The sequence below is a fragment of the Pteropus medius genome, unplaced genomic scaffold, assembly GCF_902729225.1.
Source record: "Pteropus medius unplaced genomic scaffold, Ma_sr-lr_union100, whole genome shotgun sequence".
NCBI classification, from domain to species: Eukaryota; Metazoa; Chordata; class Mammalia; order Chiroptera; family Pteropodidae; genus Pteropus; species Pteropus medius.
Window position 1 is genome coordinate 48,600,030 of NW_024349800.1, and position 12,738 is coordinate 48,612,767.

At 45.1% G+C, this 12,738-nt stretch overlaps 1 protein-coding gene across 2 annotated transcripts in view; it reads right to left on the bottom strand.

The window, feature by feature from the left end:
- PLB1 (phospholipase B1) overlaps positions 1-12,738 on the bottom strand; it is a 147,814-nt gene that overhangs the window by 61,762 nt on the left and 73,314 nt on the right. For both annotated transcript variants that reach the window (XM_039887494.1, XM_039887495.1), the window contains exons 16-20: positions 12,379-12,450; positions 11,415-11,489; positions 9,272-9,335; positions 2,344-2,402; positions 460-533 (exon numbers count right to left, since the gene is read on the bottom strand). In XM_039887494.1, the coding sequence (XP_039743428.1) occupies positions 460-533; positions 2,344-2,402; positions 9,272-9,335; positions 11,415-11,489; positions 12,379-12,450 (344 nt within the window). The remainder of the gene's footprint in view (positions 1-459; positions 534-2,343; positions 2,403-9,271; positions 9,336-11,414; positions 11,490-12,378; positions 12,451-12,738) is intronic.

Genomic DNA, 12,738 nt, shown 5'->3' on the forward strand with positions numbered 1-12,738 from the left:
GGGTGCTTAAATTCTCTCTAATCCTCATGACGGTGCTCAGACAAAACTATCTTTGCATCAAAGATGAGGAGACAAGCTCAGTGAGGTTAAGTAACTTGCCCAAGGTTGCACAGAGCTGGACAGCCAAGGTTCAGACTCAATTCTGGTTCCAAAGGCCACTGCCTCCTTTTGAGATTATTCCTCAGAGGCAGAAATGGAAACTAGAGAAGCTTTTCCAAACCAAATGTTTTTGCAGTTTCTCCCTCAAACTCCTCCTTCTCACGTCCCAGCTCCTGTTTGGGGAAATGTAGTGGTTTGAGGAGGCTGATAAATACCTTCCTTGAATTAAACCTAGACGTTTCTCCTGAAAAGCACTAGGTAGCTCAACCCTCTGCTCGAGGGATGGTTTTCTATGATGCCCAGCGGTCTCCCCTGCCCAACCATGAGGGGTCTTTAGAACCTTGCCACTCCCTCACTCACCTCCAGGACAGTCCTCGATACTGAGTCAAGACGTCCGCGATGTCCCCAGGCTTGGACCCGGCCCCATTACCTGCCTGAGAGGTAACAACAAGGGGGACGGTTTCTCTGTCTGCCCTACAGGAGGCGCGTGTCGTGTCCGGGCCAGGAACGCCTGGGCACTCTGAGAACCCAGAGTCCACATATTGCCCCGTTTGGATGTGTGTAGCCTGAGATGAGTGACACCTCCCGGGGAATCCTGGCCTGTCCACAGCTGGACCCCACCCTGAGAGACCCTGCCAGGGGACACTAGGCTGGCAAAAGCGATCTGAAAACAAGACTGTAGTGTCTATTTTCCAAAAGGACATATTTCAGAGTCTGTTTTCTTCATTTTCTTCAAAAACAGTTGCGAAATCTGTCATCGAAGGAAGCATATCATAATCCTTTTATATCAATATATCTCACATGTACAATTTAAAGAATTAATCAAATGAAAGTGCCATGTACCCACCCCTCAGCTGAAGAAAGAGCAGGGTCCTTTAAAACCACAATCTGGGCCCACTCTACAGATGCACGTCCCTTGCCTAAAGCATGTTATTTCTGAGCAGGGCCATTGCAAAGGGCGCCTGGGGAGGAGGGCTCACCTCCATGAGAGGCCCGCCCCTTTGTGTGATCACTTCTCTGGGGCTAATTCCTCTGAAACCTGCCAGGTATGTCATACTCAAAGTGCTGTGGCCCCAGGAAGCCCCTAACAGCTGTGCTAATTCTTGATGGCTCCTTATTCCCAGAGCATCTTCAAGGAGCCAAGTGGCGGGGAGGGAGTGTGGGCGGAGGAGATATGGGCCACATCAGCAGGCCGTGGCTGGGATGAGCACTGCTAAGAACCAGTATGCTTGTTCTTCCCAGAAGAGTATGAGAAGTAGGGCCTTGGGGGTGAAGAGTCCCTGAGTGGTCATGGAGGAGACGGTGACAGTGCAGGCACAGAATTCTGGACTTAGGCTCAGGACTTACCTAAGTCCTGGTCCAACACTTACAAGCCGTGTGGCCGTGGGCACTGACTCTGCCTTATGTAGCTTCACCGTCTTCATTGATCAAGTTTAAAGAGAGTCGCACTTCCCAGATATTGTTGAGGGTATTGAGTGCGATAATATCAATGTGAATAGGACATAGACATGAAAGGGGCCAGCTGGTCTTCGGGGAAGATTCAGCTGGAGGGCCTGAATTCTGCTGACCCAGAGGGCAGCAGCTGGACGTAGCTGTAAAGAGCGGCTACTGAATGGAAGCTTCTGTCTGGGAACCTCCGGGACACCCACCAAGGCTCTCTAACGACCTGATTGGGCTTTTCCTGGGTAGCTCTTCGCAGGGCATGGGGCATCGCCACGGAGAAGCTGCAGAGACAGGCTAGGATCACATCGCTTTCAGTAGCTCTGTCTCTTCCACTGTCCTTTTTTCTCACATGTCACCCCCATTGGCACCTGTTCCTGCCTCATCCTCTCTCCTCCCTGCCCTCAACTTTTTCTACGTGGCTCCAGGTCTTAGAAGGAATGATACACCATGGGTGGGAGACCTCGTCCATTTCCACCCCTCCACTGCCAGGCTGTGTGATCTGGCCTGGGTGACTTTCATCATAGATGCTCCCTCTGGGGACCCCCCACTTCCTGCTCTCTCCTTCATTCCAGCATTGGGAGAGGAATGATATGGTTCGAGTGGAGGTGGAAAATCGAGATGGGCAGGGAATGCCGGCTTCCAGGTGGGGGGGGGCGGTGAGGGAGGGTGGAGAGGGGCTGGAGAACAGGGCGCTAGATGGCAACACTTAAGAGCCAAGAGTGAGGTTTTCTCCCTCTCGTTCTCAAGCGAACCAAGATGGCTCCTCTCCTGCCCCTCCCTTGTACGCCCAGGGTAACTCACCGTGAGCGAGTCGCCCAGGGCCGCGATCACCTTGATGTCTGCCAGCTTCAGCCTGTGAACTGAGAATCAAGTGGGAGTGAGTGGAAGATTGGGGTTCCTATCTCCTCTGAAAGCACATGAAGATCTTCCAGGAAAACTATGAGAAAGTTCGTTTTTCATAGCGATTCACCTCGGACAAAGTATTAGGAGCTTGTCTTTGTCCAAAGGCTCAGCCATAGTGGCCTTGGAGCCTGCCTGCCGTCCCCCTCAGGCCCCTGGGTGCAGGGCTCGGGGGCTGGAAGGTGGACCAGCTTCTAGAGGGGAGTTCACTGGCTTTTAGTGAAACCTGATGCCATGAGGAGAGCAGTCACCCTCAGGGCATGAAATAGCCCTGGGCGACATAATTTGGGAGTAAGGAAGGAATTGTGGTGGGCACACAACCAATACTTAATCTATTCTAGGATCTGGTCATGTTTGGGATAAAATATCATATCATCCTACTAAAAAGAAAAAAATCAGCCCAGTTTCTCTAACGCGAAAAGAGAAACGCTTTCAAACCACTATTTTTAAAATTAAGGTGAAATCAACCATTTCAAAGTCAGTAATTCAGTGGCATTTAGTGCTGTGTTCACAGTGCTGCAAAATCACCACCTCTGTCTAGTTCCAAACATTTTCATTACCCTCGGAGGAGACCCTGTACCCACTTAGCAGCCACTCCCCACTTCCCTCTGTCCCCTCCCCCTCTCCCCCCTGCCCTACAACCCCCAGCAACCGCTTTTCTGTCTGTGGAGTTACCTATTCTGGATATTTCATAGAAACGGAATCTTACAATATGTGGCCTTTTGTGTCTGGCTTCTTCCACGCTGCCTAATGTTTTCAAGGTTCGCCCATGTTGTAGCATGTGCCAGCACTTCCGGCATTTTCATGGCTGAATAATATTCAGTTGTATGGATAGCCCACATTTTGTTTTTCCACTTATCACATAATGAACATTTGGGTTGTTGCCACCTTTCGGCTATTGTGAATACTACTACTTTGAACATTCGTGTACAAGTTCTTATCTGAATGCCTGTTTTCCATTATTTTGGGTAGACACCAAGGAGAGAGATTGGTGAGTCAAATGATAATCCCATGTTTAGCTTCTTGAGGAAGAACCAAACTATTTTCCATAGCCCGATTCTTTTTTTTTATCTCTTGAGTTTAAGCATATACTGTAATGTCACCAAGTAGCTATTTACACATATGACAAGCATGTTCAACACCGAGCAGTGGCAGAGTACACCGAGGAATGCACACATAATTAGAAATGTTGGATGCCCTCAAGAAGTTCACAGGCTAAGGAAGAATCCATAGTTATAATAATGTATAGGCCAATAAACACTCAGAGGTATAAAGTGAAATGAAGTCGTGGAGCTGGGTTGTGACAGGGGTGGTTCAGAGCAGGCTTCGTGGAGAAGGCGGTGTTTGAACTAAGCCTCAGGACGTTATGAGATTAGGATGAGGGAGAGGACAGCGTAAAGGATGGATATGGTACAGTAAAGCATGCGATGTCTATAAAGAACAGAGAGACATATAGTTTGGCTCAAATGATGAGTGCAGCAGGAGACTAACAAAAAACAACATTTAAGGGCAGGTTAGAGCCACAGGCATTTTATGCCTGGTCAACATGAATACTGCTACACGTATAAAATCACTTGCATACATACACTTGCACTATATCTCTCTACCCCTTTACTTTATACACATAAGAACGTGAGTCCAAGTGCATTTTAGGAACAACACCTAAGATTCCTTATGCCATATGTTGCTCTGTCACGAGCTCACCTCCCACTTCCCCAATATCTCCCCCTCTCTAGATTATCTTACTCCCGTAATCACCCTGACTTTGCCATGGCTCCATCTTTTCTCTTAGATGTGTCTTCCATGGTCTCTAGCGGTGCGATACTGAACTAAATTGTCAAATAACTTTCACACCGTGGGAGAAGTTTAATATATCGTTAGTATCAGGAAGTGTCCCACTCCCAGGGGGAAAAAGCCCATCTTTTCAGCCACTGCTTAAGGTGGATAAACAGAAACTTGTGTGCAAGGAGGCTTTGACAGTGCTTTTTTGCCAAGTCACTCTATAAACATGCAGTGAAACAGAGAACAAGATGCTTTTAACACAACTGGACTCTATATAGCCCCCTTCATCTATCAACATCCGAATTACGGTTGTATAATTATTTCTGCAGAGGAAGCTGTTTTAACACTCAGCAGAAACAGTGCTCAAAGAGACCTGGAGATCCAGGTGTCTCTTTCCACAGAGACATCTCGTCTACCTGACTTCCATGCTGTCTACAGATGGGGAACTGCCACTCCCACCAAGGATTTGCTCTCATTGGAAAAGTAAGAGTCCCTGCCTCTTCCTATGACAGCATGCAAACTAACACGTACGTGATCGTGAACGTGTGTATGCAAAATATATAGATTCATGTTCCTCAAATTTGAGCACGCATCAGAATCATTTAGAGATCTTATTAAAATACAGATGGCTGGTCCCCACCCTCAGAGTTTCTGATTTAGTAGGTCTGCGGTGGGCCCAAGGATATGTGGTTAGAAGAACAATATCAAATCACAAACCCAGCTGCACACATTAGCACACATCCATGGGGCTGAGCCTGAGAACTTTAAAATGACCTTCTCTCAAAGAAATCAGGCTGTGGATTTAAAAAAAAAAAGACGAAACAGAAAATAACACCTCCTTTCCTCAATTCTAGAAGGTTTATTTTAGCTTCTGGTGATGACAGTCAATCACCATATTCTTGTTGCCATAATGTGTAGTATAGTGAATTCTGTGAATACTAGCTAGTGTGTAAAAGTTAGGGGAAATCTATGGGCCTGGCAAAATGTGGAAGAGATGGATAGATTTGTATCAAAAACATATTACCATCTGTTAAAGCAGCAGCTGAAACTGGCCATTCCTGTCTCCGACATTTGTAGCAGACAGAACATACGCACATGCATGTCTACATCTATGTGCATATATATGTGTGTAAACAGACAGATTGATTCATATGTGTGTGGGGGGTGTTGGTCATTTTAAAGGATTTCCTGCAAGAGATAATAAATGAAATGAGCCAAGCCTAGATGGGAGGAGTTTGACTTCTCTGGGATTTTATTGAGATAGAACCCAACACATATCATTGGTTTAATATCTGTAGACCTTGATTTGAGCTTCGTTAATATCATCATGTATGACAAGACAAAGTCTGGAAACACAGCAAAGCACTTTAGCAGTTGCTCTCCTTGGGGAAAGAACTACTCAGAGATAAGATTAAAATTGAGTGCACTGATTAGCTAAATATTATCTGGTACAAACTGTCCATCACCTTGAAAGAGATTGATAAACACTTCATTGCCTCATCAAGATTTCTACAGAGGGGACCTCTTAACACAAGGCCATCCAAATGATGATGAACTATCATGAACAGCAAGGAAATGGTAGGCTAGAGTATAGAATTGGGAAAACTGCCCTCGATACATGAAGAGTGACACCCACGAGAAAGACTTAGCATTTTGGAATTTTGTCTTGTGTAACCCAGCAGCTTAAATCACCTGGGGCCATAATCTGAGAAACCAACTTTCTCTCAATTATCAGCGAGGCTGCTCAGCATATGAAGGAATATGTGCACCGCACATAGTAGGAGCTCAAGAAGTAAGTTAAATGAAAGGCTAAGGAAAGGGCTCTGTGTCAGGGACTTGACAGCTGTCAAAGCTTTAAATGATAGAAACTACGGGGAAGGGAAACACTTATTCATCCAAACATCTTGGGGTGACTTTGAACTTGTTTAGTAGGTTGGTCCCACCCACGGATAAACAGGCTGTTATCCCATGTGGGGAATCATTACTTCCTAGTCACAGACTAGGTTAAGTCGCAAGACCCATGAGCAGAGGCTGACTACAGAAAGGGCTTTAGGGTCTACACTGGACATTGCACTGCTGGTTCACAGCGACGTGAAACCCCTGGTGACCACCCAGTGCTGTAACCTGGGACGTTTTTCATATCAGCCTTTGAATAGCTCTTTATGGCCAAATAGGTAAAAATAAATGACATCAAGGACATAGAAAGGAAACAATGGTTTAAATGAATGAACTGTTCTGATTCATACTGATGGTGACAGTGGCATGTAATTAGCTTTGTGGATGCCTATTTTTCAAAATACTGTGAATTTTCCCCTCTGCATGGAATTAGCAGCTTGATTTCAAGACAGCCAGTTTCAGGGGATAGCCAAGAGGCCATGACCCCTTACTCCTACCATTCTTTTGTTTGCAAAATGCTGCTACTTCTCTCACTGGGAAAACTTTAAGTCAGCTACCAGGCCCTACATACTTTTTTATGTTATCTTATCTATATTAGGGACAGGGCCATGGAGTCATCTAAAATGACACAAGTGTTTATGAAATTATTAGCGCCCAGCAAACTGCACATGCGAACTGACCAGAAGGAAAAAATTAGAAGCTTGCATTCATTGGCTACCAAATGCCGACTGGTTATAAAAAATTACTTATGCCAACTCTATGTATCTCATACAAAGCCCCTTAGATCAATGGAAGAGGTCTGTCACCTGCGGGCTCTGATGGAATGATGGGGAGGCACCCTGGCTGCCAGGGGCTGAGGCCTGTGGCTCAGGCAGTTTCTTACTTTGAAACATCACTTTTGGTTTAGGTCTAGTTGGTTTTTAAGATCTTTCTCAACCCTGAGAATTGTTGATTGGCTGAATTAGACATAAGTAGATAATTCAGATTAGTTCAACCAACAATGATGGGCTCCTACCAGGTGCTGAGTCATTGGGGATATAAAGATAAGAAAACTTGCTTTTACGAGTCTGTATCAGATGGCTTCGTCTTGATTAGAAATTGCAAACATATCTCCAGAAGAGTGAATGAACTCACCAGAAACATGACAATTTTCAAGGGAAAATAATAATGTGGCCCTGTGTCAAGTTCTGCTGCCTACTCCAGCAGTCACGAATATGGCTAAAATGTCCAATTGTAGATTATGCACAGTAATGAAATGTGTTTCTCATTATTGTCCAGTTAGCTGAGGCCATTTGTCTAAGTGACTCTTTTCAGGCAGGACTCAGAAGTGCAACCTAGCATTGATCTCTAAGTGCTGCTACCCAGATGGAGAGAGAATGTTTTGGTCCCATGCCTGCTTGGTTAGATAAAGCAGACCTAAATCTATCCATCTGCTTATTCAAACAGCTTCTATCACCAGAGTATCTCAGATCTCAAGGTCTCGAGATTTCTTGCACTTACATCTTCAAGTGCCAATAAACAATAATCTTCAGGGTCAGGAAATAAAGAAGAGTTTCACATTTTATTAGGCTTTTAGATGTTGAGATATGCTCTCATGGATTGGTTGGTTGTCACTGTGTCATGTCAGGAACATAATCCAGACAGATTGTGAAATGCTTTATAGATCATCCTTTCAGAATGATAAGATAAAAAAAGGGGATGGATATTATTTCACTGTAAAGAATACGGCTATTAAAACATTTGAATTCTCCCTTTCCCTTTCTCTCTATACATACATACATACATAAGTACATATATACATACGCCTTTGAGTTTTGCCATAGGAAGGCCTACATGTGAAGCTAATAATTTGTTTCTGCTGCTAAAATCCTGCTAGTAAACTAACCAAGAGGAGTGAGTTGTCACCAACTGTGGTGGAAAAAGTCAAAAGACAGAGAGAGAGCGTGTGTTTGTTTGCAATCTTGATCACCTATTCCTTTACTCCGTAACATAGAACAAGAACCAGTTATACACCAAAGTTTTGGTGAGAAGATTTTTGACTTACTTGCCAGTCCTTTGGCTTAATTTGAGTGTGTAGAGCCAAGACCTGTGAGCAGCAGGCTAGTGTTAGTGTTCTACTAACACTCAGCAAAAGGGGGCAACCTAACTACAAAGATTTGCATCCCTGAATGATTCCTGCTAGTTACTGCGACATCGCCAAACTTAATTTTCTATCCTGCAAGGCACTTAGAAGGCACTCGACAAGCATGTGATAAATAAATGAACAAATGAACAAATCAATGAACAAAGGAGTCACCTGCCAGGACCCTATCTCACTGCTGCAGAAATGCTCCTGGGCTGATGTTTTGAGTCATGTGGGTCCCCCTGGTCACATGCACACAGCCATCACTCCCAGACTGACTGGCCTTGAGGAAAAGGCTCAGCCCTTAGGCAGCTCCTCTCTGGGAAACGTCTCTGCCTAGAACATTCCATGACTCTCATTTTCATGGCCCCAAAACACTTATTTTGAAAATACTGCGTAGCGGTGACAAAGGCACCTTTATAAGACAGCGTGCCTTCCTGTTCTGTGTGGTGTTTGAGGAAATCCTACATAGGGCTGTGACGGTGAGTGTGGACTAGTTATTTTTGCTTCCTGCTTCAAGGTAGTTTTGCTTTTAGAGAACAAATTCACCTCATCAAGGGGTAAAGGCAGGGACAGTGACATCAGCTCACTTGACTAACACCGGGCTCTCTGCTAAACTTGGCCTGACACACAGTTAATGCTTAATAAGTGCTTTCTGATAATGTTATCACATATCATATTTTAGTTAAAGAATAATCAAACACAGGCATGAACTTACAAATATACAGGCATACCTCAGAGATATTGCGAGATTGATTCCAAATCACCACAATAAAGCGAGAATCACAAGAAAGCGCATCAAAATCTTTGTGCTGGTGGACGGTCTCGCCTTCAATTTGTAAACAATGCAACATCTGTGAAGTACAATAAAATGTGTGCCTGTACATACAGAGCTATTTCTACTGTCCTTGAAAAACCTCACGTGTGTCTCAGATTGTGTGGAAAGCCCTCGTCACCCTAAGGTTGCTCCCACTTTGATGATTTCAGGCCTCAGGTAAGTTAATAAATCACTTGACTCAAGCCACGTACCTGAGGTGGGAATTGTGTCAGAGGGATCCTTGTCGGGGCACCTGATTTCTGTTCCATCTCTCGCCTGAAATGAGAAATGAGAAATGGAACATGGGAAATTGGGTAAGAAGAGGGGTCTCTACTTTGGAAAATATCACTTAACATAGAAAACTAAGTGCCTTTTAAGATTTCTCCCTTTCCTTCAACACTCATATCCGGGTGTCCACAATATCCTTTCCAAATGCTCCCAAACCTGTCTCCTCTTCTCTAGTCCCTCTACCTCAGCCTAAGTCCAGGCCTCTGTCACTTCTTCACTGGAATATCGCAGTATTCCCAGCATCACCGCCTTCAGTCCCATGGGCTTCGTCCCCTGAATCCATTCAGAGGGGTCTGTCTCTCAACATAACACAACTATGGCACTCCCGTGCCCAAATCCTCGGCGAAAGCAGGGATTTTGTCTGTTTGGGGTATTGTTGTATCTCCAGAGCCTAGAACACTGCACTCACTGTAGATGCTCAATAAATATTTGCTGGTTGAATAGAAAATACATTTCTGCTCTTTATTAACAGTAGCATAAAATCCGTCCTTCTTAACATGGCCTAAGAGGCTCCCAGATTCTAAACCTTCAGAGCTGACCCAGCTCTCAGCACGCTCCATGCTCCCACGTCTTTGCCCAAGCACGTCTTTTGCTCTCCCTTTTCCTCTCCCTTCATTTCCCCACACTGCCATTCACCTGGCTCGACCTTAGTCATCCCACAAGGCCAAGGTCATGGGTACTCTTTGGGAAGCCTTCTTCAACTCTCTCCTGTCTGAGTTAAACACTTGGACTCTGTATTCTCAGAAGACTGCGTGGAAACTTTAATTATGGCACGTACGCCATTGTGCCATCATTGCTGGTCGACTCCACTAGACCGAGTTCCTTCGAATAAGCAAGTATTTGATTGATGTTTTTGTCTCCTATGCCTGGTATACCTCCTTCCACCCACCCACCCATTTAGTCATTCAACTAATAACGATCAGGTGCCTGCTCTGAGTCCCTGCCCTCACTGACTTTGTACCCTAATGGTACCCAGCTGGTAATCAATAACTGTATCCTGAAGGAATGTATGGTTCCTATGATCAGATAGATGATAATAGCCAACACTTGTGTAGAACTCATGGCATGGCAGATACTATCATACATGCTTTATACTCATTATTTATTATAATTTGATAACGACTCCATGAGCTATCACCACTCCCCAGGTTAAAAATAAATAAATAAAAAGACGAGGCGGAGAGAGAGTTAAGTGTCTTGTTCACTGACACGGAGCCGGCAGGCAGAAGGGCCTGGATCTGAACCAGAGCCGGTTCTCTCACCTCGCTGTGCCCGGCTGCCTTTCAGATGTATCCTCACTGCTGTGATAGTAGTTAGAAAGTGCGGGACAAGTTGATAAGTCGACTCTTTCACACTGTATCTTTCAGGCTTTATGGGGGAGGCCCAGGCCATCAGCTTCGCCTCCACCATCTTGAGAAACTCTCACGCTCTTTTCTAGGGATGGTGCTAGGACCGAATTTTGTCGCAACCCATATCAGTCCCCAGTCTTCTGAGAATGGGGACATCAACCTGCGAGTGTCTCTCGGTTCTTCGGAGGAGTACAGGGTGCCCTATCTAATCTCGACAGGAAGTATCAGAAAGAGTCATGAGATAAGCAGTAAGCAAGACATGAGTAAGTGTGAGGTGGCCCCTGAGGTGTAGGCTGACTTCTGAGGCCTTTTGGTTTCCATGCTGTCAGATTTTAGATTTTACCACATTTCTCTGCCTTTTCTTAACTTTCTCTTCTGATCGAGGCCTCAGATGGATTTAAAAGGACTCGTCAGATATTTGGAAACGGCCTGAAAAATCACGCCTTACATCAAAATAGACAGGAGTAGGTGGTGCTGAGCACCCAACAACCATGAATCTGTAGGATGCTGGTTGCAAGGCCATACTAAAGACGGAGCCGTGAGGCAGACCTGCTTCTAGCACAAAGGAGACAGCCATACACCTGACCCTTCACCCTTTCCAGCCTGCCCGTGGGTTCCAGGACATAGAAAACCACGTGAAAGGTCCCAAAGACTCTGCAAAGGGGTATGGCCCTTGGTTCACTTGCATGTTTATCAATCACCGAAAACCTCTCCATACCTCAAGCTTCTCATGGAGTTCTGTCACCCTGGGCAGGTAGTTGCTGTTCCCGTAGGTGAACAGATATGGGTTCTCCTGCAGAGAAAAGTAATGTATTATAACCGTGACCCAGAAATCTGGACCCTTTAATCATCAGGCTTAATCATCCAGCATTGCTGTTCGCCAGCTTGGAACATTCATATCATTGTTGAAATGAAAATCATTCTCTGACTTTTGTTCTCTGTGCTGCCAATGAGTTCCCCGAAGGAGCCCATTAATGCTTTGAAATTTTCCATTTGCAATAGTCAGCATCTCTTGTTCTCTACCCGGGAAGTCCATGCTACCAGGCAAAGTACATGTATCTCCAAGAAAAGAGAAATTCATTGTTAGCTTCCTGGCAGCCAAAGCAAAGAGAGAAATAGAGTGAATTATAGCCTAGTAACGAAATAGTTACCAGCTCATCAAGAAAGTCAAAACTTTCTTGATGAGCTGGTAACTATAGCCTAGTAGAGAAATAGTAGTTCTTATAGCCTAGTAACGAAAGACTTACCAGCTCATCAAGAAAGTCAAAACTTCGACTAGCATTACATGATAAAAGGAATTCTACTTGTTCATGTTATTTTCTCATCTATTTATTTGGCAACATTAATTAGATGTCTACTACACATTAGGCACATATTTAAGAAACCCATCTTTACATTTGGGGCACTTGGGACCAGGTGAGAAGTGGCTTTGTCCTTATGCCCTCCAGCTGTGGAGGGGGGCCTCAGTTTTGCTAAAACGGCTCTGCTGGCCCCAAAGTGCAAACTTTAAGTGTGCCAAGTATGCATATCTGTGCCCTGGCCCAGAAGAACAGAGCCAAGACTCTAAAAGGGCTAATGTCTCAGCCAGGAGAGATCCCACTTCACAGCAAAGCCCACTTGGTGGTCCCATCTCTTTCCCCGATCCAGTGACAGATTCCCTCTCCTCCTCAGTCCTTGCCTACCTGAGAGGGACATTTCACCGGCCTCCTCTCTTTCGCATCGAATGGCTCATCTTTCTGTCCTGCTGGCTCCATCTAGAAAAGAAGGCAATCTTTAGAACTGAAAAGTTGAACACAGATGGCAGCGTTCCAAGGAACCATAGAGAAAGACTGGTTCGTCCGACAGTTCTCAGAGTTTGACCCTGGACCAGCAGCATCACCTGGGAACACATCAGAAAGGCACATTTCTAGTCCCCTTCCCAGACCTACTGAGTCAGAAACTCTGGGGCAGGTTCCAGCTCTGTGCATCTTAACGAGGCTTTCAGGGAGATTCTGATTCACGTTCAAGCTGAAGCCCCCTGCACAAAAGGACTCATTGAATCC